Source organism: Eleginops maclovinus, chromosome 12 (assembly GCF_036324505.1).
Source record: "Eleginops maclovinus isolate JMC-PN-2008 ecotype Puerto Natales chromosome 12, JC_Emac_rtc_rv5, whole genome shotgun sequence".
In the NCBI taxonomy this organism is placed as follows: domain Eukaryota; kingdom Metazoa; phylum Chordata; class Actinopteri; order Perciformes; family Eleginopidae; genus Eleginops; species Eleginops maclovinus.
Genome location: NC_086360.1, coordinates 7,457,211 through 7,484,895, shown reverse-complemented (window position 1 = coordinate 7,484,895; position 27,685 = coordinate 7,457,211). Strand labels below are relative to the sequence as shown.

The following is a 27,685-nucleotide window of genomic DNA, read 5'->3' as shown; positions in this document are numbered from 1 at the left end:
GAATGACGAAAAGGATATTTGCTACTTACGATATTGATTTTCCTTTTGATAAGTGCAGATAAATCCCTATACTGCTTCTTTTCTCAATATGGTGTCAATACATTGTCTTTGAAAATCAGCCATACAGTGTCTTCAGAGGGAAAGGTGAAAAATGAGATAACATCATGTTTGTAAAAAGTAACTTTAATCGTTTCACATGACGCCAATACTACTGAGAGACAAAAGTATAAATGACCATTTTGTTGTGCTCAACCTGACCAGTAAGAATCTAGACTGAATGCTCAATGTGTCGGTGCTACCAGGAGCTGAAATCTCCGAAGTTGGTCTTGCCTTTGGACTTTTTAGGCACCGCTCCGCTGGTGGACGGCCCACTTTCATCTGCAGGAGCCGATCGTTTCCTGGGGGAGAATAATAACACAATCAGCTGTTTTTGTTACTAAGCATTTGCGTGTCTTTGGTTTACATTGGCTAACAGCCAAACACACAACAACGACCTAAAACAATTACATAAGAAGAAATGTGCTGCAATTTCAGAGACGATACAAATATAAAAACACATGTGTGCCAAAACACATGCAAATTAGGAAACATCACAGCTGGAACAATGGTGGACAAGAGCATTTGTTGAAATTCGGGGATTATAAAGTTTGCCAACTGTCCCTGTTGGCAGAGTTAGTCTGTTTCATAATTCTAAGTGTTTTTTTTCTGTATATTTAGAATGACTAGGTTAGCTACGTTACCTAGCTAGCTTACATTAGACCTGCAAAAATATCAGAAGGTATCAAGCGATTACATTATTAAAATAAGCAACACATTTCTCCTAATGTAAGTGTTTTGGGCCATTGGAGCGCGTTTGCCCCTGTCAGCCACCTTAATACATTCATACATATGCTCAAACATACAACTCCATACAAACATAACTCCTTGCATACATACATATATTTTATATTTGAATTTTCCTTGGGATGAATAAGGCTCTATCTTATCTTAAATGCGTAAATGAAAAACATTTCACTGCCGACAAAAGCCCTAAAAAGACCAATAGTGACTGCTGAAACACCCAGTATGCCACGTTTAACTGTGAAAATAGACAGGCTGTCATTTGGGAGCATTATTACTGACATACTCTATGTTAATGTGAATACGATGTGATGACAGGAGAAGGATAAGATGCGTAAACTCTGAAGATAAAACACCGTAAAAGAGGGGAAAATATGAGCATAATTATTTCTAATGCCCAATTTGGCCTTTTAGGTTCAGTTAATGCACCCTCACTTTGCATAACGACAGTAATTACCACAAACGCTAAACGGCTAGACATTATGGAAAGAGACGGATATGAAACGTGTATATATTATTCTAAAAATACTATTCCTTTAAAAGAAATGCAGCTATAGGGATTTAAAAGTGAACATAATGATTCAAATGATGACGATGAGAGCTATATTATTACAATATTTCTGACAGGATATTAAAGGGGCCATATTATGCACATTTTTAGGTTCATATCTGTATTTTGTTCTTCTTCTGGGACATGTCTCCATGATTTAATGTTCAAAAAGCTCTTTATTTTTCTCATACTGCCTGTGCTGCAGCACCTCTTTTCACCCTCTGTCTGAAACCAGAGCCCAGTCTGCTCTGATTGGTTAGCTGGTCAGCTCTGTTGTGATTGGTCAACCGCTTAGATATGTCCCGGCTCTTAGCCTGGCCTACAATGGGTTTGAGTGCTAGCTAATAGAAGCACAAGTGTTACATAGTGATGTCACTATGTTAAGGAAGTATGATGCTAATGTTGTTAAATCACAGCCTGATCAATGAACCATCGGGGACATGTATTCTATTCTACTTGGAGATTGTGCAGATTCTGTTTATAAGGGTTCAGTCACTATGTAATCACAATGTTTAATCATCCAAATACTCTCCAGTTTTTTGCCTATATTTTCCCCACATCACAGCGATGCTTACTAAAGCAGGAGCAGAGTATAGTTTGGTGACTAGTAAATCAGTATGCATTTGTCCTTACGTTGTGCTAGGGTTGATGTATTTCCCCACACCCGCTTTGAAGGTCTTCGGCGCCTCTTCCTCCTTAGCTTTCTTCAGGGCGACGCTGGTCTGCTGCCTCTCGTCCTCCTGCTTCTGCAACTCCTGCGCTCGCTCTGCTGCGATCTGAAATCATATATACAATCATGTAAATCTGCTCACAGGACTTCATGCTCATCAATTGTTCCTTCCACTTTGGCATTTGCACTGTGCTTCATAGTTAGAAATACAGGTGGGACAACGAGCCTCAGAGGGTCTTTCTAAAAACATATATATCTAACGAGGTAAAGAGTTGGATGTAAAGCGGTTACATGTGGTTAACGGTTACTAGCGCGCTAAACTCAAACAATGTCTTCAAGCAAAATGCCGCAGAGGCACACAATTAAATGTTACTAATTATTTAGCTTTATGCGGTTCCACTCATGGTAAACAATTCACAAAAATCCTTCTTCCAATGTCTTTGATTTTGAAGTTGTTGTTTTTTTTAACGTTTGATTTATTTAAGACAATAAAAGCGCTATTTTGACATGAAATCAATGCCTTTTAAGTCAATTAAAAAATGTGTCAACCAGCAGAGATGATTCGGGACAATTTCTACCCAGGTAGCTTTGCATCTCTTTAGCATCTCCTGCTTTATTGCACCATTTTGGGCAATGTTTGAAAACCGTTAGAGGTCATATTGGACATAATTTAGGGCTGAAACTAATCATTATTTTCATTATGGAATTAGCTGCAGATTATTTCCTAGATTAATTATAAATTAAATGTATGTTATATAGAATGTTGGTAAAAAAGGATCCAAAAAGTTGATGTTTTCAAATGTCTTTTGTCAGTCAAAGATCCAAAGCTAATATGACAGGGACAAAAGGGACAGCAGGAAATCTCCTTCTTTGAGATGCTATAAAACTGAATTCCCTCACTTTTGATCAGGTAGTAAGTGTAGTTTGTTTGTTGATTTATGGACGAGTCAAATAATCTTATCAGCTCCAACTATTATTCGAGGATTTATGTGTAAGTTGATCGAGCTGCTTTGATTTATTACATTTTTTTATACAGCAAAATGTGTTTCTCTTGGTTGTTTGATCTTCTGTGTGCAGAATGAAGTACTTGAAGAGTTAGACACGATTTCATTGCAAATCTGCTACAATAATGTTCCACTGTCCAAATACTTAACCCTCTGCACTGTAAGTACCCACAAAGAATCTTAAGCATTAAGGAAAGTCAGTATTGTTTATATATGCAAACAGAGAGATAAAAACCTGAGCGTCAGCCTCTTCGTACGGATCCACAAACACAGTGGCAGTTATGATCTTGATCTCCGACTGTAAATCAAACAAGCAAAATAAGTAACCAAAAAAAACACAGCCCTACATAAAATGCGGACTTATGCTGGGCATCGTTAAATTATTATAATATCTAAAATGTCAGTAAATTCTACTTTAATATACCAATATCTAAATTATGAAGCAACACAAGTACCAAGTTATTGCTAAACCCTCTTATTTTGCATAAACAACCTCTTGATAACTGCAGAAAAACAGGACTGACTATATATTACATTTGTATTTGTATTGTTTTTAAAGAATATTTTTAATTAAGACTAGAATAGTAAAATGAATCCTCACTGGAATATGAAAACTCATCTCTCTGTCAATCTGGACCTTAAAAGTCATTAATTCCCACCTTTGGTTTGTCAGACTTGGGATCACTCTCCACATTCTCCATGGCTGTAAGCGCCTCAAATCCACCAACAATCCTGCAAGGAAAGTGAGGAATAAACATATATTTCATGACCTATTTTCTTTACAACAATGTAAGAGCAAGAGAGGCCTGAGTTCGCCACACAGGTCCCAGACCATTTAGATTTTAGATAAGAAAAAGATACAATTATGGCAGCCTATCCCTTGCAGGAAAATCTAAAGATGTAACCCTCACTGAATCAATTGATTCCGAATTTAGACATTTGTCCTGTTCTTCTCATATCCTCTGTAAAGACTGATGAGGGCTGTACCTGGTTGGTTTCAAAGATTATAATGAAACTAAATTCAGACTCCTGTGACACCTTCCATCTGGCTGAAATGCCCTTGAGCCTGACACGAAATCACTCTTATTTACATGGCTGCTGAACTTCAGCTAGGACTCATTTGGAGTTGTGTATGTCCAACCGATTAATGCAAGTCAAATATTGTCTCTTTTAGCTCCATTTTTGGCCTCAACCAACTCCTGAGGTATTTCTTCTCATCTTTTAAGCAGCTAAATAGAGTTCTGCAGCAATAAAGTAAGTAGTCGTACGCCAACTCCAGATGCGCCTGGATAATTGCATAAAATAAGATATATGGCAAACAAAAGGGTGGATCATCTTTACATACGGACAACACTTTTATGATTTTTGAAGCTTAAATGCATTTATCAGAAGCAAATAGCTATTGTCATTTATAGACAAACTACACCAAGGTTGCACGACTTCAACCAAGTAGATGAGTTTCCCCGTGTTTAGAGTGAAGTCCTTTAATTTTTCCAATAACCTCTGTAGTCTCATTTACCCACTTTAGCCTTGCTTTTTTTAAGATACAAAAAGCTTTAAAAACTCACAAGTGGGGTATTTATGATGTAGAACAAAACGTTAACCTGCTTAAACAAAGACCATTAGAGCTTTAGTGCAGGTTGATTCAGGCATTAAACCAAAAACCCATTAAAAAACAATTGTCTTTGAGAAGAGGAAACCATTAGTGTAAAAATGTTTACTGGCATCAGGTTTTTGGACTCATTCCTGCAGCACTCTATAATCTACTCTGTCCCCCCGGTGGTCTCTAACTTTGTCTGTCTGCAGGTTGGTGTTTGGTAAGGCAATGCATAGTGGGTTTAAGAGTAAAACAGCTGCCTGCGGTGGGGTGAGTAAAGCAAAGCAATACAATTACAGCCAGACAGCTGAACAATGAGCTGAAACGATAAAGCTCCGTAAAGCCAAGGGTGCGCTGCAGATTCAGGTGATAATTCTCTGTAGGGTTGTCACTAGGAGCGATCCCTTTATTTGGTCTTTCAGATAACTGTGCTGCAACATTGAAGTGAATAGAAATCAACAAAGCACCTAAAACTTGAAAGTAATGTAAATAAAATATTTCCATTGGTCAATCAAAAACAAGTGTGCTTCCATCACCCTGTTGTTTATTTTTATAATAAAGAATTTCCTACAGCCGCTGAGGGATTGCACAGACCTCAATATATTCCTGAGACAGTGAACACAGGTCCTGGTTATCAGCACACCACTGGCCTCTTAAACACAGCCCTGAAAAACACCTCTGAAGATAGAGAGTCTGTCAAACGCTGAGGGCGAAGAGGTGTATCAAGGAGCAACTCCCAAGCTGCAGAGCACTTTAAAGCAGTTGCTCTCGCCTTGCTCTTTTAAAAGCAAAATATTTGTCCCGACGCTCCTTCGGGGGCCCCCTGTTACAATGTGTCGACTGAGAAGACACAAACCTAGGGATTGGTAAGGAGAATTGGATAGACAGTGTTGGAGGCAGGGCCGTTTGTTCCTGTGCAAGTTGCTCAGTGGTGCATGAAGCCAAAATGGCCCGCCACTCGAGGACAAAATGATCTTTTATGAGTCTTCGAGGATTTGGGATCGTAGAGCATGCACTTTTGAGTTTCCTTAAGCCCCGCCCTTAAATTTGATGGGGCACCACAGCGTCACGACTGATCTCCTCTCAGGCACATTAATGGAGCAGGAAAATAACTGTACTTTACAACTTTTGGGAACAAATGATTGAATAAGCAAGTTTCAAATGTTAGCACTGGGAATTTGATTTCGCTCAAAAAGTAGAAAATCTGCTGATTTACTTTTTTCTTTTCTTCTGTAGTACGGCCATTTGGCCACTAACAAAATGTAATTCAACAGCCAGCTTATTAACGAGGGGTTTGGCCCAAACAGTACACCCAATAGCTGGCAGGGGGTGCTTCTCAGGCCACAGGAGGAGCAGCGAACCCTGGATGTGGTGCTGACCTTGCGATATAACAGAAAACTGTTAGGGTCCCAATAAATGTGCTTTAAACGGACACGTCTATTTTAACACCTACATGATGGAATATATTCTAATGTCATCCAAGACATTTACGCTGTCACCAGTTCAAATATTTTCTTTGACTGCATATCTTACTAGGAAAAAAGCAGCAATATTCATTCAGTAAGAAATCCATCCCGGGGCTTGAGAAACGCTGGCACTTCAGATAAGGAGAAGAAGGAGAATTTAGGGTCAAGGAAATGTTAAGTTGTGTAGGAGGAGGATTGACTGGCATATTACGAGGAGATGTCTGTCTTAACACTGAAATCTATTATTATTATATTTAAACCATGGCCTACAAGTATTTTAGGCTGTCTCTCACGTACACCATATTTCCATTCATCTCTCTACTGTCAATTCTCTGATAAAACAAATATTAAAAAGCCAGGCCGAATACAACAGGGGCAGCATTGACAGTCATAGGATAGAACATATAAAAAGATTCTAAATTGATTCTTTATTTTATATTGTTCTAAATAAATAACTGGAATTCATCAGGGAAAATGAAGCAGTAGTGAGGCCTTTAAACAACAGGGAGTTTTATATTACATTTAATTCACACGTCAAAATAGTTTTTTGTATGTCTTGTCCTTTGTCATGAATGATTGCACATCAGAATGTGTATATTACGCGAAAAAGCGCTGTAATACTATAAGTCCTATTTTTTGAGCTTTCAAACATGAACGAAGGCCTAAACGAATCACGTTGTGCAGAATGGAGGTCATGTCTAAACCTACAGGATAGATAATGTAGTAGAGAGTTATGATTTGAGTTTGTATTTGGAAATATGACATTACATTAGGCTGATGCTTTCCTCCAAAGCGACTTACAATAAGTGCAAGGTTTTTTTTCCCCAAGAATTGAATTGCAAAGAAGCAACCGAAACTGATGCCTGTTCAGTTTGCAATGGAAGATATGCAGAGTTTCTGCTATCCTGATGTCAATGGCGAGCTCATTCCACCATTTAGGAGCCAGGATAGCGAACCGACTGATATCATCATGGTGGCTCTGTAGTCTGATCCAAGATTGCCAACTCGTTTACTTCTTTTAACATAGCATCACAAACACATCCGCTCTATCTATTCATAGCTTCCACAAGAAAAACGCCCTATACATACACACCATTTCACTGTTTGACTGTGATGGGCAAAATTCATCTAGAGCACTTCACTAAAAGCAACCTGAAAAAAATCCATAATTTCCTGAAAACAAGTTTTTTATATTTGCGTTGTTCATTTGTCACACCCCCAGTGTTGAAAGGCCTTTAGTGCGCGCCTTGGTCCTGAGAGAGCTTTCAAGCTTAAAGAGTCTCAATTAAATGACCTGGCTGTGTTCAAACCTCAACAACTGCACAACAGAAGACACCAAGAGTCCAGTCTGATTTCAAAATAAATGTTCCATTGTGAAAGAGTCCACATTATGTCTAGATCAGGTAAAGTGGACTGTCTCCATCGTTCCCTTTGAATCTGCAAAGACTACCGTCTGGAAAGAAGAGGAAGCTTTTAATAGTGTGTTGACCATGTGAAGAGTCAGGCACTTGAAAGCCTTCTGAACGTTTTTAGACAACACACAGGGCTTTCTCTAAAAAGGACAGTCCTTTAAGATAAAAGCCCAGCACAGCAGCTCAAGGGAGCCTTCAGTTAAAAAGGAGCATCTTCTGAATATTTCACTGTTCTTGGGCAGACTGGGAGTCACAGAAATATAACCACTGTATGGACTTCCAAAGCAACCAGACACCTTTAAAGAATTACATGAGAAGGTTATAAACACCAGGAATAGACTGAGAGCAAAACAGAGGGCTAATGAAGAACAGAGTGAAAGCTAGAGTGAACATGTGGTGATTTCCCAACCAATATTCTGACAGGATATTAAAGGGCCCTATTATGCACATTCTTAGGTCCGTATTTATAATTTGTTCTTCTTCTATGACATGTTTACCGGCTTTAATGTTCAAAAAGGTTTTCATTTTTCTCATACTGCCTGCAGCCCCTCTTTTCCCCCTCTGTCTGAAACCAGAGCCCAGTCTGCTCTGATTGGTTAGCTGGCCGGCTCTGGTGAGATTGGCCCCATATGGCCAATTACGTACAATATGTTGTGGCGCTAGCCAACAGAAGCGTGAGTGTTACATACTGATGTCACTATGAGCAGGAAGTGAACAGAGGATTAGAATAGGGGTCTTTCAGGCGGGTGGGGACTTTGTGGGAGAGAAACTCCGTCTAGAGATTATCTTATTATTATCTTGAGATATAAGCCTTTGCAGACCATTTACAAGCACTAAAACATATATAACGCACTACAGGAAAGGAAACACCCCAAAAGCATAATAGGGCCTCTTTAAGGGACTATGGTGGGCGTACCTCCAACATCTTTTTGTATTTTAAAGTCAAATGCATCATTCTTGTGCGGTACAAAATAAACATTGGTTTACCTTCCAAAGATTGTGTGCTTCCTGTCAAGGTAGGCGCACGACCGGAACGTAATGAAGCTGAGAGAAAAAAAAGATACAGTAAATGAATAGGTTAACCGTGTAGGAAACATAGGTTCTTCCCACACCACCCATTAACAAATATAAATAAGCAGTATATCCCCTTGTAGAGAATTGTAAATAAAACGTTATAATGTTGTTATCATCACATATGAGGACTTTAATTGCCAAGTGTTTATAATTGTAGTGTTTTAAACTATGATTATTATTTAGTCATTATGGTTTAATCCAGAATCACTAGAGGCCTTTAACTTGTTGAGTACACCATAAATAAAGTGTACCAAAGACAACATTTGCTTTATAAAAACAATCTAAAATCTCTAATGAAAACTTCAGATTTAAATATGCATGGTTTTTGTCCATAATCAGAACTAAATGAGTTATTATGTTCCAAACACTTCTACTTTATGTAGGAAAGGTAATTGTTCAAATTGACTACTTTGAATGAGAATGTTACCAACAGGACTCTGTTAAGTACTAAATAAGAGAATACCAAAATACATCAGATGCTTGTCTGTGCAGCCAATAGAAAATAGTGTATTCTGTCAGCATTGATTTCTTTCTTCATGTATTCGCCTGTGGGGCCTCAGCAAAGAAATCAACAGGTAAGGAACAGACAGCAAAGAAAATAAGTCCCTGCTGACTGACTTCCTATAAAACAGAGAGGGTTGAAAGTTTAGGCTCTAAAAAAGAGCAGTTCTTACAACTGAGATTTGTTGGTGTTTGGACCAGAGTTGGCCATGCTGAGAACCCCTCGGCCAGTGTGAGACAGGTTGGGCCGAAACTCATCCTTGAAAGGTTTCCCCCAGAAGGATTCCCCTCCTGGGAAGGGAAAAAGTGGGTGAGGGGTGAAGGAGAGAGAAAAACATTGAAAACAAATTTTTGCTAGAAAGTTCTTATTGTTCAAGGAATCCTTTGATGCTCATTTTCAGGTTCATATTTGTATTTCGTGCCTCTACTGTGACATGTGTACATGCTTTAATGTTCAAAGAAGGTCCAGTCAGCTCTGAGTGGTCAGCGGTTATGGTTTGTCAACCGCTTAGAGAGGTCCCGCCCGTCAGCCTATCACGTACCATGTGTGTACCACATAGTGTTAGAGTGCTACAAAGTGATGTCATTACGTTACAATTGAGTCAAATGGATGTGTTGGACTCCCTCTGGAGGGAGCTTTGGGATTTTAGCCTTTGCAGATCATTTCGATGCACAAAAACCTATACAACACACTACAGGACAGGGAGAACCCTCCAAAGTATAATAAGGGCTCTATTCCGCATTGGCTTTCAGGCAGAGGGGTTGCCACTTCATTTTGACAGGCTGTACCAGGAGTACATATTCAAAGTAGAGAAAGAGATATAAAAAGGCGACATGTATTTTCACGAGACCTGTATGCCCTTGAACATGGAGCCGTGTTGGGCGCCTTCAGCTGTGAATCCTTAATTGAGATTGACTTCATCATTAAGAGTCATCACGATGAGAATACAGGCAATACGCACTGCATGAGCTTATTGGCTCCCGACAGAGTGAGAGGATCTGTCGCCCTGAGGTGTGTTTCACTGTCATGCCAGCTGGTGTACGAGCATGAAACTATGTGTGCAGACAGTATATGCAAGGACAGTATGTGCTGTATGTACACACTGGGTAATGCTGCAGTGTAGGTGCATACTACCGCCAATCAACCCTTTCAGCAGCTGTGTGCATCCATCAACTTTCACTGGTGACACTTTTGCATAATTTATCAACTGGCTGTTATTTTAGAGCAGCAGTTAAGCAGAATGACAATAAATGATCGTCAGTGGCATCAAAAAGCAGAATACCAGGGAAAATAGCAAACTGTCAGTCCCTTTTTTTCCACAAACCATAAGACTGCTAAATGCCTGAGCTCTGTTAAGTGCCTCTTGAACTTTTTGTATTATGTTTATTTGTTTTATGTCCTATATAAAAACACAACAGTTATACGTTTTTCATTGCCATAACAACACTGTTGCTACTGTGCATATGACATTAAAGCCTTTGAATATTATGCTTTTTGGGTTCTCCCTCTCCTGCAGTGTGGTATATATGTTTCTGTGGATGTAAATGGTCTGCAAAGGCTTAAATCCCCAACGTTTCTCTCGCCTGAAACACCTCGATTGTAGTCCTTTGTTTACTTCCGTAACAGTGACATCACAACGTAACACGTAACACAATGTTCTTCTATTGGCTAGCGCTCCAACTAGTTGTACGTAATAGGTTAAGGGGCCACTCAGGGGTAGACCACTCACAACAAAGCCGGCCAGCTAACCAATCAGAGCAGACTGGGCTTTGGTTTCAGACACATGGGTGCTACAGAAGACCTTTTTGAACATAGAAGCATGTAGAAAGGGCACAAAACACAATTATGAACCTGAAAATGCTCTTATAGGGCCTCTTTAACACCTGTTTTTATGAAAGATACAGAATGAAAACAACAAATGATTGACAATAGTCCAAAGTCTCAAAGCAGTTGCCTGTGTACTATTGTCTTTGATAATACACACACATTTCATGCAAGTAACTGCTGGGGAAATCCCTCTTTCAAGTCCAGCCAAACGTCTCTTTATGAGTTTCATTTCACATGTTGTTCCATCTGGGTTTTTACCCACAGGTCAGGAATTTAGCACCTTCATAAATCTGTTTGCATAGTGTTCAGAGACGCCCACAGACACAAGACACACCTTTGTGCCACAAACTCTGTAACTTCACTGTATTAGGCCTGCAGTCGATTACACTGAGGAGCCTTTAAAACTGTTTTTAAAGACAGGAAAACAACACTGAATGCTGGTCAATCGCTTGCTTTTCTGTACCCTAAACTCAGTCCTCTTCCATCTGCACCATCTGTGTGTGCTTAAGTGTGGTCTTTACTCCCCTGGGCCTTAACAGAGAGTATATTTAGTAACACTTTTGACTTGCATCAGGAATTGCAAGCTGTATTTACTCAAAGCTTCCAAAAAAGACCTATAAATAATTCAGCAGAGACGCGTTACGTAATTCAAAATGTGGTTTGAGAGCAGTCCTCATCTTACCTGTACCGGTGCCAGTGGGGTCCCCTCCCTGAATCTGGAAAAAATGTAAAAGAAAACCTGTTAGGTTTGGATGCCGTCTTTTGCTGCACATTAAAAGTTGTTCCCATTACTTTAAATAGTAAAATGTGTCAGAGGTCTTTAAATAAACCTTTTTTATTTTGTCACAAATCCAACTTGGAGGCATGTTCCTTGTAAGCATTAGCAGTCACTGACACGGGATACAGGTCTCTATTGTTCATTGTTCAGACTCAACTTTCCTATTGGAGAGTAACTGCTGTGTTTCTTTAGACTGGGGGGGGGTTATGACCAATAGCACTTTGGAGCTAAGGTTTGATGAGGGGATCCTTGTGCTGTTACTGTGCAAAAACGAACGTGGACATGGACACGTTGTGCTTGTGAACAGAATGGTAAAAAAACCCTCCCAGTCCCTTATGAAAACGTCACATTTTACTGCTGTTCCTTCACTGCCAGAGATCCTGCTGGAGTGTGATCTCAAGGAGTTTCTGGTCAACTTGCACAATTTCGTTTGGTTTTGCTAGTGGCACCTATGAGTAACACTCTGAAAACCTATTTAGAAATAGCCAATCTTCTCAGTAATGGTCTCATTTGCTTGCATAGGTCATTTAGAACAGGGGTCTGCGGCCCGGTACCAGTCCGTGGGTCATTTGGTAGCGGGCCGCACAAAAAGATTGAATATAAAAATATTTTATTTAGTCTCTTGACACATGTCAATACCATAGGTCACGACACTCGTCTCAGTCACGTGACACTTTACTTCAAAAATTAGCAGCGGAGCTCATAAGATGTAGACTGAAGCCTGAAGTTTACGGATGACAAGAAAGATATAGTTCGGCTGTGATTGGGTGTTTGTCGTCACTTCAGAAGCGGTGCGCGTTGATGCTCGAAAGTAACTCGAAACTAAAGACACAGCCGTAAGTGGCGTCTACATTAACAGTTGATTTGAGCATGCAAAATCAATGTATGCATTTATTTGAGCAAGGACCATGCATACATTACATTAGTCTCAGAAAAGAGAAGAGATGATTTATGCCAGATTTTTAGCAGCTCATTTCTATCTGCTGTCCTTGACTTTGTATCCGCCTAATCAAAGCTGCTGAATACCTTTATGTTCCCTGACTGAATGGAAACAGCAGGTTTTCAGAAAATGCAAGATTTCACTGCAACATGACTAAGAGTCACGTGTGAAACAGGCTCAGAGAGAGGGTCTACAGACTAGGATGCACCTGAGGGGTAGCAGCCTTGATGGGCCTCCCATGTTCCACAATAAACTTTTGAGAAAATCACCTGAGGATGTTCTATACTCTCCCTTTTAAAGTAGTTTATCAGGCCCTTGTGAAAGTGAGGGCCACAATTATTTTTGCCATTATTAATCTGCTTGTTGTTATGAAAGGATTCTCTCCCAGGCCACCCTTCTGTCATTTTCAGCTGCTGAGAATACGTCAAAGGCATAAGTGGCAAGTAATTATAGATAAACAATTCACAGCTTGCCACTGTCTATGAAGACCAAAGAAAAAAAAAAGTGAAGGGTCCCCTCGAGACCAGATATACACTAAGAGCCTCTTTAATTATGGGAGAGGCTGCTCTGAAATACACAGGCGAGCGGCTGGTGAGAGAACTCCGTTAGAGGTGAATTTTGCAGTGACTAGCATGACTTTTGATACACGGATGTTCTGGAGGATAAACCATACCTAAATCCAGTTTATTACTTACCACTTTTGGGGGGTTTTCCCATTCCTGTAGTGTGCTATTTAGTTTTTTGTGCAAGTAAATGGTCCTCAAAGGCTGAAATCCCAACATCCCCTCCATAGGGAGTTTCTCTCCCTATCTTGTTAAACTGCAAATAACCAGTAATTCTCTTTATTTCCATTTGGCTCAATTAAATCTATCCATCCAAAAACAGGTGTCACTTTGTTGTTGTGAAAATGAGAATGTGGAAAGGTCCTTTAAGTGAACTGGTGGTGGTGGTGGTGGTATGTAAAACGCACAATGGCATTTTGATCTTGTGAAAGTCCTTACCATGAAGTTCCTGATGAGCCTATGGAACACTGTCCCATCGTAGTAGCCTTTCTTACACAGACCGATGAAGTTCTCTCCAGCTTTAGGAACCTGGACGACAAAGCAAGCACAGACTGTTCAGACACCCACACTAAAGATTGCTAGAATATATTCGTGTTCACAGTCACACAATGGGTTTTCCTGTTTTACTTTAAATCCTAATGGAAGAACAAAGCTAAAATTACAACAACAACAACAATAACAATCATAATAGTAATAATAATAATAATAATAATAATAATAATAATAACAATAACAATAATAATAATAATAATAATGGCTGAACATTAAGAAAGCCCTAACAACAAGGTGGCTCATTAAAGAACGCCCTACAAGAGGGGAATGGATTGGAATCATAAAAGAAATAAACTGCCCGGCCAAAAAAAAGGTCACACAAATGATGTCTCATGCTCCCTGAACCACTCTTTCACAGTTTGAGCCCGATGGATCCTGGCATTGTCATCTTGGAACATGCCCGTGCCATCAGGGAAGAAAAAATCCATTGATGGAATAACCTGGTCATTCAGTATATTCAGGTAGTCAGCTGACCTCATTCTTTGGGCACATAACGTTGCTGAACCTAGACCAGACCAACTGCAGCAACCCCAGATCATAGCACTGCCCCCACAGGCTTGTGGCCATTTTTTTGGCCGGGCCGTGTATATAACATGTAAAAACTAACTTTTCTCCTTGAATTTATGTGGAGGTTGCATGTGTGTATCCATGTATGTGTCTAAGTGAATATGTATGCATTTATAGATATGCATTTAAAAACAATGGTCCGTAACCCTTGTGTATGTTTATGGAGTACTACACCCCCCTCATACGAGCATCGAGGATACCAACAAACTGGATATTGAACTGTTTCGGACTTTTGATTCAAATGCAATGCTCACTGTATGGTCATACAAGAGGAACTATCGCTTAAATATATTTACACCAACTGAACCGACGGGACGATGCAAAAAAGAAACAGACTGGAATGAAACAACTCCCAAGCTTGACTCCTTCTCTTTAACTTTACAAACGATACCAAAGTGACTCATTGACCACATTTGTTATTTTATGGTTTAATGCTTGTCCCTGTTTTTCTTTCCACTTTGTATTTTATATAATGTAAAAATCAATAGCAATAAAGTAAAAAATAAATAAAAAACCCACAGTAAAACAAAACACATTAAACAAAATGTTCCCTACGACAGTTCTAGTTTTCCACACACTGAATGGTCACTCCAGCAAATCATATCAGCTACTATATGATGTCATTGTTACTGAAATCAGTGTGGGGGTAAGGCATTCAACATACACAAAAAAACAAACACATAAGGCTGACAGAAATCAATAAACCCATTAACATACCCGAAATCACACCCTCGACCGTGTAACATTAACTCACTGAATGTGAGTCAGACTAAAAATGTAGTCAATGCAAAAATAAATTCCCTTGTTATTGTTGTATTTAACATTACATTTGATTTCATTTAGCTGGCACTTTTGTACAAAGTTTATTAGAAAAGTGTATTCAACCAGGAAGAAATACAATTGAGAATTGTGTAAATCAGTTATTAATAAATAAAACAAATATTGAAAGTTCATTGGATTCAAATGAGCAAAACATTTCTCTAAGTGATACGTACAGAGGACATTTATTTATGCATTTTTAAATGGGCCAGTCTTTGAAGGTGGGTTTTCAGTCAGGGATGGAAGACGTGTAGTCTTTCTACTGTCCAGATATGCAGAATTATGGTAAGAACGGCATAGATTAAAGATGAATATATTGCAGATTTGTAGTGATTCTTTAAGGGGAAGGGATGGGCTCTTCTAAAATCGTACCCACACAGACGATGGCAGATTTCTTACTTCCACAATGACCTCAGATCAGAGGTTCTATTTGAACATCTGGGTTAGGCTGACAGCTCTGAATTCACATCAACAACAACAAACAGAGTCTCACACACGTGTTACTCTGTCTGACCTGTTAGAAAGTGTGTTATACAAAAATGAAGGAGAGTTCATCTGTTGCCTGAGGCGGCCTCACATATCTATATTGCCGGAAGCCAGGCTTAGCAGTCTTCTGAAAAACTGTTTTGTGGGTGTAAAAACCTCACAGACATCTGGATCTTTTTCCCTCTTGCTAAAAAAAAAAGGTAAATCCTGGGTCATAAAAACTTTTAAGCATCTTGTAAATCATAACAAAAACACCCACTGACAGAAGTTCATTTTGACTGACTGGCACTGTGTGAAATAAGCCGGTATGTGTCCCCAGAGCAGGAGCGTGGCTTTGACTGTGGTCTGATGTTATTAGGGTCAACAGCAAAGCGTGTGATTGCGTGAGAAACTTACTTTTTCCCCTTTAGCAAAAATGGTTGGTAGTTTCCAAGAAACACCAGATGCTTTCGTAAAAAAAAAAATGGAATTAATTCCGCCGTGTGACAGGTTTGTCCAAGCTCTACTGGGTCTTGTTTTGTGCCATGTCTCACAATTGCTGTTAAATCCCAGATTTTTAAAGCACTCTGGTTCAAAGAAGCTTATTGTTTTAAACCTCTTGACAAAAAAATAAATAAAACGATTGACTTAAACCATTATAGGTGTCAAAATAAAGGAAAAGGAATGCCGAAAACAGTTTATAAATCAGATGCTAATACGTGAATAAAGAAAATGCACACTTAAAATTTCAAAGCCTAATTTTTGAGTTTCTATTACTACTTTCATCTGAATCCCATTAGTTTTTTAAAAGGAACCGCCCACGTCAGAGATCTTCATCTAATTGAGATGAATGATGCATGCATGCTATCATGTTTCTGTGTTGGAGGTAGATCCTCAGAACGTTTAAAATGTGACCGCAATTCAGAAACACAGAAGATGTTTGTGCTTGTGCATGGTGTGTGACTATGTCGATGTATGTACTGTTTGTATAATACATATTTTTATTTTATTATTTGAAACGTTGTTAAACTAACTGTTAAGTAAAATAATTGTGTGCCTTAATGACATTTCAAATAGTCTATATCGTTTTATTAAATTGGAGTATTTCGAGTTTTGTCAGATTTAAAAATGCGAATTCAGATAGTTATCCAATTGTAGCCCAAACAACGGCTGGGGGGGGGGGGGGGGGGTGCCCAAACATCCAAAGCTGTGTGAGAAAATGGGCTCTTTTACAGAGAGGTGGGCTCTGGGCTCGTTTGACCAAGAGTGTATGTGACAGTGAAGCGGCACTCATTAATTCATAAACAGCAGTCCACGAATAGAGCTGCAATCTTGTGTGGAAACCACTGGGGAGGAAGGCGGGGGGTAGGGGAGAGTTGGGGATGGGGGGGTGCAGAGGGCAGGTTGTCTAACCGCTGCAACTTTCCCCTCATTACCCTGATTCAACAGCTCAGAAGCCAATGAAAACCAAGCGCACGAAGCGCCCTGGTTACCAGGGCAGAAATGCATTCCTGGAACTTGCTGTCTCTTTGGAGCCCCACATACCTGACAAAAAAAAGAGGAGAACACAGGAAACGCATCTTTGCTAAGATGTCAACTTGGCAGCCCGGGGAAGAGACTCTGCAAGAGACTTTAGTGTTTTAGATGAGTCACCTGAAATACGATTTAACCGGCTCCTTGTGCCAAAGCTACCTTGCAACAGCATCATTTGAGAACCAGCTTGAAAGTCAAAAAGTACTCAATTATAAAGTTATATACTGTAAACATTTACATTTTATCAGCTGGTCTCAAACATTGTTAAAAAGAAATGACATCAACATTCTTCCAAGTCTACCTGCAGAGGGGTGGAAAACACACACCGTGTATAAGTCCCATTTTCTGCAATCATGTGAGAGACAACCTGAGCATCAGTCAACTCAGTTACTACATCTCAGGCTGGGGAGATGTAGTACGGTAACTAAAACCCTGGAAGAATTTCCCCCAAATAATTCAAAAAATGCTTTTCTTCCCATGGCATGTTGAGACATTTATGCTTTCTATCTGTGTCTGTTTTTTACCTTATCACAATTCAACTCAAGGTTCAGGTCTCCCTTGTTGGTGTGCAGACGGACGTAGCCTTTCTTCTTCACATACTGGTAACGCACCGTGTCGTCTGCGATGGCATCTATAAGAGAAAAGTGATATGAAGCCATTTTCAATTGTCTTTATAGATTACTACTTATGATTCTGACAGACAGAGGCTGTCATTAATAAAAAACTATTTTTAGATTTGATTGATTGTTTGCGAGTCTTAGCTTGATGCAGCAAGACCTTTAGAAATCCCCCAGAGCCTCTGTAGATGTTTTCAGAGTTGAGATTACATTTATTCTCCTATAAACAACGTTTATGTTAAAAGTTTTACTAGACACAAGACAGTCAGTGATCTTAAAAAAAGTATTTAATTCAAAAACCGAAATCTGAAAAACATTAAAAAGTTCAGAGTTGGAAAAATATATTTACTTCAGTACAAGTAGAAAATACTACAGTGTAAAATACTGTGTTAGAAGTAAATGTCCTGCATACTAGAGTACAAGCTTTGGCATCAACTTTAAGTACCAAAAGTAAAAGTACTTATTGTGCGTAATGTCCCATTTTAGAATGATATAAATTCCTTGTTCTGGATTATTATTATTCATATATTAATGCGTTTTTCACTGCTGGTAAGGGTTAGGGCTTTGACCTCGAACTTCGTTGTTCGAATATAATTCGATTGTTTAAAAAAATAAAGAAATTCGAACGAATTTTAGGGAGCCCTTAATATTCGAACCTATATGGGAATTATTTTTTATTAGTGTTGTTTTCAATTCAGATTCCAAGGTTTTTTTCACGCCTGGTGAAGTAAAACCGCGAGCTCATTATCAAGGCTATTATTGGTCATCTGGGCTCCTGTAGACCTATGACGTTGGCATCCTCCTGGTTCGCGCAATCGCGCTTATTTTAAAACAATATTCTAAAACAATGGCCGCGCCAACGACAACTACGCCTGATGAGGAGTAAGCCTTAACCTACTTAGCCTGACTGGCTTATTTTTTTATTTATTTTTGATGAGAACAGTGGATAAAACTGTTTGTGTTTAATCCAGAGTCTGAAAATAATACAATTAAAAAAACCAAAACAAGTGACTGTGTTTTTCTTCCGAAAGCATCATTGACTGACTAGGTGCACGTCACGAAAGGTTCCTGTAAGCTCGTGTATTTCCGATGGAGCGTTAACTGTCATATGTGGGACCCACACTAATGTTGTACATATTACGGACACCCGCCATTGACTGATACACTGCCCTCTGGTGGACAGAACATCGAACTGAAGTGTGATACTAATATTGGTCTTACTGAAGACATTTAATGGTCAAAATATTATTAATAAATATTCGAATACATTCGAACTTTAATATTAATAAACAAACGAACTTCGAATATGATTTTTGGGCAAAAGTCAAAGCCCTAGTAAGGGTCAAATAATGTAATGACTCCTACTTTTACTTTTGTATTATCTTACAATGTGATAATGTAAAGTAGCTTGTTTTGCTCAAATGTAGAAGAGTACAATATTGGTTTCCAAAATGTAGTAGAGCAGAAGTATAAAATAGCATAAAATGAAAACTTTAAGTAAAGAACGAGTACCCCAAAGCCTCAAGTACAGTACGTAAAAGTGATTCAACACATTACAATGAAATGTTTTGGTTCGTACTCAAATATAAATATTTTTCTGCATTCTTATTTTCTAAAGATTCTTAACTGAATCACAACTTTCAAAACAATTAAATAGATATCAATAATAATAGGGTTATTTTGTGTACAATTTATTTTTGAAGTAGTCAATTTTGAGAAAAGAAAGGCAGCTAGTAACTTTTAGTTTTTGTTGTAACTTCAGCTTACTGAGTCACAGAGAACTTTTTAGTGAAGTGTAAATTGATGTTTAGTGTTATTAGAAGATCAGCATTACATTTTCTCTAAGGTTGTCTTTTTTGTGTTGATATTATTGTGAGGAGCAAATCAATATGTACACCGAATCAACTTCAAAATCTTACTCACCACCTACAAGGCCCTCAACAACTTAGCCCCCCACTACCTTGCTGACCTCCTCCATCACCATGCCCCCTCCCAGTCCCTCAGGTCCGTCTCTGCCAACTACTGCAAGTCCCCCGGACAAAGCGCCGGACCTGGGGTGATCGGGCCTTCTCAGTTGCTGCCCCCACCCTATGGAATTCGCTTCCCTCCCACCTCAAAGTCTCCCCAACCCTCTCTTCTTCCAGATCTGCACTAAAAACAGACCTTTTTGCACTAGCCTTCACCATCTAACTCCCACCATCTTATTCTTGTTTTAACCTCTGTTTTTGTTTTGAACCCTAGTGTAAATTACTAAATGATCTGTTTGCATAGTTCTGATAGGGCAATATGTAAAGCGTCTTTGAGTACCGTAAAACGCGCTATATAAATGGGATTTATTATTATTATCATCATTATCAATAGAAACAAATGGCATGCCAACCTTTTCCAGAAACCTAAACGGGGTCAATAAATCCAAACGGTTCCTCTTTTAAAAGACAACTGAATCTACTGTACATTCAGTTGCATAACAGCAGGTCTCTCCCATGCAGCAGCTCAGAGGATGACAGGAAGCGACATCACAGCGACCTGAGCAGCTCGCAGTCGCAGCTACACTCAGCTGTGAGCACGAAGCTGCACTTGGTTGCAAAAGAGCAGGCGTGACTAGCCACTGTCCCTGATTGATAACGATTAAAGAAACTAAAGAAGACGAGGCTAATGTTTCCGCCTGCTGGGAATGATGATGATCACTTGCCTGCTACGTGTACTGTTGCAGGAGTCATGGCCGTTGATGTGAAGGAGGCAGAAACTCTGCCTGTGGAGTAGTGAGCCTGAGGAGAAATAAATACAGATATCATCTTTTATAAGCCGTTTGTAAACCCTTCTTACCTCATCCTCTGTTAAGGTATCATTTTACCATGTTAGGATTGTTCAAAAGCCATTCTATAGATAGAATTGTAGTTTTTCTTTTTTAATTAAGTACAGATAACATTTTAGGGGCCACAAACCATTTGATAAATCCGCTTGAAATGAAACAAAACTATTCGGATAGCTCAGAAACGCTTCTGATGTTTCATGACAAAATACAGTTTTATTTCAGAGCTCTGAAATGTTGATCTTGGGCCACCGCTAACTGGGTAACTTGATTATTTATCATCTGGTTTGATTCTATTCGGTTTCCATTGTGTGTATCTATTATTGCCTATATAAGTAATATCTGATCTGATTGATGTTTTCTGTGACTGTCCAAGTCTGTTCACAGTTTCTGATCCACTAACAAGTCCTTAAACCCTACAAAGCCCAAACCGTGTTCCCGTTAGTGTTTACTTCGGTCTGTCTGCATCTGGTGATTTATCTGACGTGCAGCGCTCCGTATTTTAACCTCTGTTCTCTCTCTTGATCCCCCTTAGGAACGGTCATTATAGTGCTTAACAGCGGTCTGTACTACTGTCACATTAACCTTTGAAATGTCCAAATTGACCAATCAGAATTGAGTATTCAACTAAGCCAAGTAATACCTTAAACTGCCTCAAACTCAACATGTGGATTTAAAGGGGCCCCTTTTGAGCTTTTTGTTCCTTTCCTGTAGTGTGTTATCACCTTTTTAGAGCATATAAACGATCTGCAAAGGCTTAAATCCCTGTGGCCCCTCCAGTGGGAGTTTCTCTCCCACACACTCTTTCCCCTGCCTTAAAACACCTCCATTGGACTCCTTTGTTTGATTACGTAAAATAGTGACATCACTACGTAACACTCGCACTTCTATTTGTTAGCGCTCCAACACATTGTACGTCATAGGCTAAGGGGCAGGACATCTCTAAGTTGAACAATCACAAAAGATCCGGCCAGCTAACCAATCAGAGCAGATTGGGCTCTGGTTTCAGACAGAGGGTGAAAAGAGGTGCTGCCGCACAGGCAGGATGAGAGAAATATAAAGCGCTTTTTGAACATTAAACTATGTAACCAATGCCACAGAAAAAATATATATATGAACCTGAAAATGAACATAACAGGGCCTCTTTAACATAAATGTAGTAACGGCATCCATGTATCATCTAAGCATGTATGTGCATTGGGAAGTTGTGTGATTAGGAGACAAATTAGCATCAGAACAATATTATAATACAATATTATAGTTTGTCTAAAAAGATAAATCAATAAATAACCACATCTTTCAGCCCCTATTTGTACATTTATCCCTGATGATCAGCTAAATATGCATAGCAAGTTTTTTTGCTCAGAGGCACTTCATCAGGGAGTGCACATCCTTGGCTGGTCCCCACATTGATGCCAAGAGGTGCGTAATGACAGCCTCTGCAGCTTGCGGATTTATACCATTTCATAATCAAGCGGCTTTCGAGTTGTTTTGAGCTTCTTTGATCTGAAATGATAGTAGAATAACTGAATAGTAAAATGCAGCATCCACAAATACCATAAAAACAAGAGAATGGAGTTATTGGAGTCAATTCAATAACAAGTGAGGGAGATGAAAGCAGAGATGAAAATGCCTTTTAAAAGCTCAAGTCTACTCTGCAGTCCTGGTTTGGCATTCTTCTGCTCTAGTTATCGTGAAGGCGCATGAAAGCCCAGACTTTACCTTGTGTGCTCCGTCTGACCTATATTCCCTGTTCTCTCAGATGCTGTCGGAGCGTCACCTCGACTGTGAACTCGAGATGGAAAGCAACTAAGGAATAGCTCAGGTGTAAAAAACTAACAACACTGATCCAAAAGAGAGCAGACGAGAGAAGTTGTTGATGCCGTTCAAATTGAATTATCCTCATCAGGTCATTCAAGGACACGGTCACGGTGGTCCACGTGGCCACGTTTCACCCTTTTTAGTTACACATCTGTGAGCCGTCCTACAGTTAGACCTGATTTGGGTAACAGTTCGTATCTAAAAGAGGACTTGAATTAATGAATATGAACCTTTTTATAAGAAAGGCCTTTGTGTTTTCAATTTTTCTCTAAGGTTGATGTTTCAGACCGACACATGATCTTTAGTCTTTCTCTATATAAATACATTTCCTTTAAGGTATGCTTGAAATATAAGAAATCTTCCTCGCAGCTCTGTGAATGCTCTTTGTTCTGTTTCTGGATGCAGTTGTTTATCTTGTTTGCCGACATTACTGTCCATGCATTACTGTGTGTTGGCTCCCTCCTGTGTGCAACGTTAAAATTACACGTCCATGCTACAGCAGCACAACTGAAGAATTCAATAATTGATGTAAAAACGTATTAATAGGGTTAGGACTGTCGAATCACCACTTCCAAAAAAGTTAATAATTATGTGTGACATCCGAATTTTATAGCATTTTGATAATTCTTAGTACATTTTACAATTTATAACCACATCACGATAGTTATAAATTATAAAATGTAGATGGCTGTGTATCCCCTCACTAGAGGAGGCAAATTGTCGTCGTGATGACATTTAGGAGTCTCATTTAGTCATACTCCTTTTCAAGACCTATAAAAGCTTCATTCACCATTGGGTGTTTACTGACACAGCTAATGTCTTAGAACAGAACGTTAAAATGTCATAAAAGCTCGTGTTAACCATAGACCTTATTTCAGGCCTGTTACCAAAAACGGGTTAAAAAAAGGTTGATTTAGAGACGAGGCTAAAACGCTAACTCATACCTCCACAACTCTTTAGGGTTTTAACTTACAGCGTTCAATTTGTCTGTCTTCTTGGCCACCGTCTCCTTCATAGTGGAAGCCAGGAGCGTGTCCCCCTTGTAGTCTTTGTACAGCTCCGCTAAGGTCTCCCTGGTCTCCATGTTGGTCGTTTTCAGGTGGTAGGCCGGGTCCAGCTTGGCCTTTTCTTCATCTGACCCGTGCCAGGGAAAACACAGCAAAGGGAAAGACATGCAAAGTTTAACTGAGGCAAGTTCATACTGCATGACTAAGCAAATGTTTCCCAGAGTAGAGATTAGAAGGTGATTTTATAAACTCCCCATCTCAAATAGTTTTGAAAACTCACCGGGATCCAACACTTTCAGGTTGTTTTTCACGTGGAAGAAGTCGGACACGTTGAACTTATCCAGGTTTGTTGGGTCCTGTAAAGACATTTTTATATCAATAAAAAGATCAACTTTTCCCTAAATAATGAGCGTTTTCTGAAAACCAAAGTAAAGCAACAACCCACCTGAAGTACTATGATGTCCTTTCTAGTGAAGGGTTCGTCGGTCAGCAGGTCTCTAAAACTTTTGGTCTTAATGTTGAGTTGCTCAACAGCCTGAGTAGAAACAGAAATATACAAAAATAAATAAAAGCCTCTCTTGGCACGGACCTTAAAGGGAATATTCTCCACCCTTTATGTGAATTTAGGATCAGCGTTGAAGGAGGAACTCAGATTTTTTGGTCAACATACGTAGCATGCAGTAAGGAGTTGATTGCTTCGATAGACAGCACTGATTGGACATTCACATCATTTAGGTTAAAGAGATAATGAATTCATTTTTTGGTGATTTTTTAATTGATTAGATATACGTTATTGATCCCAAATTGGGAAATTGCTTTGCTACAGCAGAATGTTAACAAGACATTGCACATGAATCAAACAAATAAATACAAATAGTTCAAATACAAATGTGCAAGTGGGAGGATATATATCTATAGAGTATCTACAGATACACCACTAGAATAAAATATAACAGGATACTACATCAATTGTACAAGCGAGTTGCACTTTCTTTCAACTATACGACAGATTTCTTTTGATCAGACAATAATAAAACAAAAAGATGGATTCCAAGTTTTGTAATGTTTTTGTAAAACCAGATAAAATGTGTGCATGTGTGTTATCCCCAACCTTTTGTAAAAAAAAATGTTATACAACTATTCAGTGAGATGTTGGGCAGCATCTTTTGAGATCATGAGGGCTGTGCCTCTGGACTGTATTACAGTCAATCAATAAAGTGTGTGTGTGTGTGTGTGTGTGTGTGCGTGCGTGCGTAATTTTAGATATTGATCTGTGTTATAAAGGTATTAGTGTATTTTACCCACCTCATTGGAGAACACATTGCCGGTGACTTTGTTGGCCACGATGTGAGAGTTATTTGTGAAGACGTTGTACAGAACGGGGCAGTGATACTTTCCTGGAACAAGATAAGACGAGAATCAGAAGCAGAGTCACTCAACCTGTTGCCGTAAGCGGAAAAAAAGTCAACCCTTTAAAATAAAGACAGAAGCTAAGGGCTTTGACCTTTATTTTGCCAAATTACTTGTTGATTTGAGTGATTACAGTTAGGAAAAATAAGCTTAAATCGTAATATCAACCGTTTATCCCCCTTTGAACCCCTTAAGGTTAAGGTATAATGAAACATGCATATTCACCATCGCTGTTCTTAGCAATGTTAAGTCTGATGAGGGACTTTGCTTCCAGTTTCTGTGGAGAAAAAGAAATACTGAGGTGTAAGTGTGTGATCATGAAAATAATGGGAAAAAAATGTTCCATTTTCCTTAAAAAACAATGAGGACATTACTGCTGTGTGGACTTCGTAAAGAGCTAATGTTTATAAAGAGCTGTCATTTTTTTGTTTTCTATTACCAAATTTCAATAATTAATGCATTGAACTTAATTGAACTGTGCAGACTACACTACTAGAGACTATTAATTAGGATGGGAACAACTCACAACCAAACTAAAGTAAATAATGTGGTGTCTAAAAGCGGTGTTAGAAATAAATACCACTAGTCACATTTAGGAAGCTGAACAACACATATTTGGGAAATGAAAAGAAAAACCTCTGAAGAGTGAATCTTTCAAATATTCTGTTAACTTTCTATAAAATGTCAGAACATCTTTGAACATCTGTCTGACCGACGAAAACCAAAACATATCAAATGTACGATCGAACGTTGTTAAAAGGAGTAATACATTTGAGGATGAACCATGATGATCTTTACATAGATCACTAAATAAATCAATAAAAGTTTGTTTGTTTATCATTATTTTTTCAGCACTACTCCAAAGTAAAGAAATGTGTATTTATGTCAATGTATGATTGATTGCATTTCCTACTTATACAAGTATACATTTTAAAAGTTGTGTGTGTGTCCACCTACATTTGGAACAATGCTTTTGTTCCGTTTGTAGCAGATTAATGTTTATTCTTCATTGTACCTGACTATTAACTATGGTATGCAGGTTAACCTTTTAGTCACCAAGAAGCTGCACAATGTGAATTGATTTCTTACCTCTCCAGAGATTGGATTGGTACCATACTTCTTGATCCAAGGGACGATGCTCCTGAAACAAGGCAAAAAGGAAGGGATATTTATTTCAGGTCAAACAAGACAACCACAAAACATTTGCATTTAATGGTTTTACAACAACCGTCATTTGTCCTCATCTTATTTGTAGCTCTTTGCAATTTCATCTCCACCCGTGTTTAGTACGACACCAACAACGAAATAACAAGGCTTAGATGAGGATTACTAAGAGCTCCATGTAACACTTGCTGACATACATCTGAACCTGAGCTAGTATGATGCTCAAAGTTAAATCATGCAAAAGACTGACCATTAAAAAACATCCTTAACATCCCTCAAAGCTCAAGCAGCAATATGACACCGCTGGTAATAGATTGGTTGACAGTTCATAATCATAATTGCCTGTAAACTAAATGTTTTTCATAACTATATTCTACTTACAGCAGATCAAAGACGACTCCCTCCTCGGTACAGACAGGATACTCAAACGGCTGCAGGGACAAGCTGAGAAACTGTTCAGAGAAAACAGTCAAATTCATAAATGTTGTTCATCTTACAGTTACTGAGCCAACCTCAGGCAGCACACAACTAAGACAGTTCTAGTGAATCCCTTACCTGCAGTGGTCAAATGGAAGCCGTCTGAAGTTTGCTTGTGGGATGACTGAAAAGTAGAAGCATTAAATAGCAGTTAGTAAACAGGCATGCACTTCAGGTGAGCTACTAATTCAGTCAAATAGTGACTCCGGACTAAAGTAACAACGGGAATTCTTTGTACTCTTTGTTTTTTTATGATTGTATTCATTACATTATGAACGTGATGCTATCATACATTTAAATACCATAGACATGTTTAAGGGAAAGATTTGTGTATGTGGACTTTTGGTCAACAAAACAAGACAGCTGAAGACTTCATGGGTTGATGTGTGCAGCCATTCTCAGTCTAAATAAGCTTATATTTCGATTCATTATTCAAAGTTAAGATAACTATGCATACATTCCATTCATCCCCATGATAACCAGCTGCAACATTAAGTGAATAACCAGTTAGTGAAGGATAAACAATTATAATTACATTTTTTTATAGTTGTTGTGTGTATACAAACAAGGCACAGAAAAACTACATAATGAATAATTGTTTTGTTATAATTTGGAAGGTGGGACTTTTACTAGAAACATTGTTTTCCCGGTGTATTAATAAACTAAATTACTAAAGTAGTAGATCCGAGTAGTTTTCCACCACACAGTTAGATTATAGTACAACATAAAAGACAACAAGCATGCAGTAAAATCTTAATTAAGTAAAGCAATACAACTCACCTGATTGCTTCCCTCCATAGAAGTGTGTGTACTCAGAACATGTGATGTACCTTGTTATGCAGATAAAAGACACATGTAAATAGCAAACAAGACTATGATTCTTGTATGTTTGAAGGAACCCTAAATAAAGTAGAGTCAAATATAATGCCAGAAAAAGGGCTTTAAGTTAGCTAACTCATTAGCAAAGCATATGAGCTAGCTAAGCTAGCAACAACAACATACGATAAGTGTTGCGATGTACGTCCACGAAAACCTCTGATACTCACATTTTGTCTTTTTGGTGCTGTCGCTTCCCCATTTTGAGTTGCTTTGTGGCTCCCAAACAATATTAAGAATAATAACGATAGACTTTATCGTCAACAAAACCCACCAATTGTTTCTGGTGACTTCCTGTTTACGTTCTTCGTCGTGAACGTCTCTAACTGCGTACTACTTATG

The 27,685-nt window shown here is 38.8% G+C and overlaps 1 protein-coding gene across 1 annotated transcript; it reads right to left on the bottom strand.

Moving 5' to 3' along the window:
• Positions 1-162: 162 nt before the first annotated feature.
• Positions 163-27,674, bottom strand: ppil2 (peptidylprolyl isomerase (cyclophilin)-like 2). Its single transcript, XM_063897785.1, has 20 exons — positions 27,514-27,674; positions 27,248-27,297; positions 26,546-26,591; positions 26,372-26,434; positions 25,916-25,967; positions 25,052-25,103; positions 24,722-24,813; positions 23,862-23,951; positions 23,697-23,772; positions 23,383-23,543; positions 20,469-20,544; positions 17,684-17,790; positions 13,662-13,751; positions 11,625-11,658; positions 9,288-9,405; positions 8,527-8,583; positions 3,724-3,796; positions 3,300-3,362; positions 2,024-2,166; positions 163-398 (listed from the first exon to the last, which is right to left on the bottom strand). Exons 1-20 carry the CDS (start codon positions 27,543-27,545, stop codon positions 296-298), a joined length of 1,578 nt encoding a protein of 525 aa, XP_063753855.1. The 5' UTR covers positions 27,546-27,674; the 3' UTR covers positions 163-295.
• Positions 27,675-27,685: the final 11 nt, after the last annotated feature.

Coding starts and splice junctions, on each gene's coding strand:
- ppil2 (XM_063897785.1), bottom strand. CDS start 27,545: ATGGGGAAGCGACAGCACCAAAAAGACAAAAT. Junction 23,952..24,721: donor GCAATGTGTTCTCCAATGAG/GTGGGTAAAATA, acceptor GTTTCTACTCAG/GCTGTTGAGCAACTCAACAT. Junction 399..2,023: donor TACATCAACCCTAGCACAAC/GTAAGGACAAAT, acceptor ATTCTCCCCCAG/GAAACGATCGGCTCCTGCAG.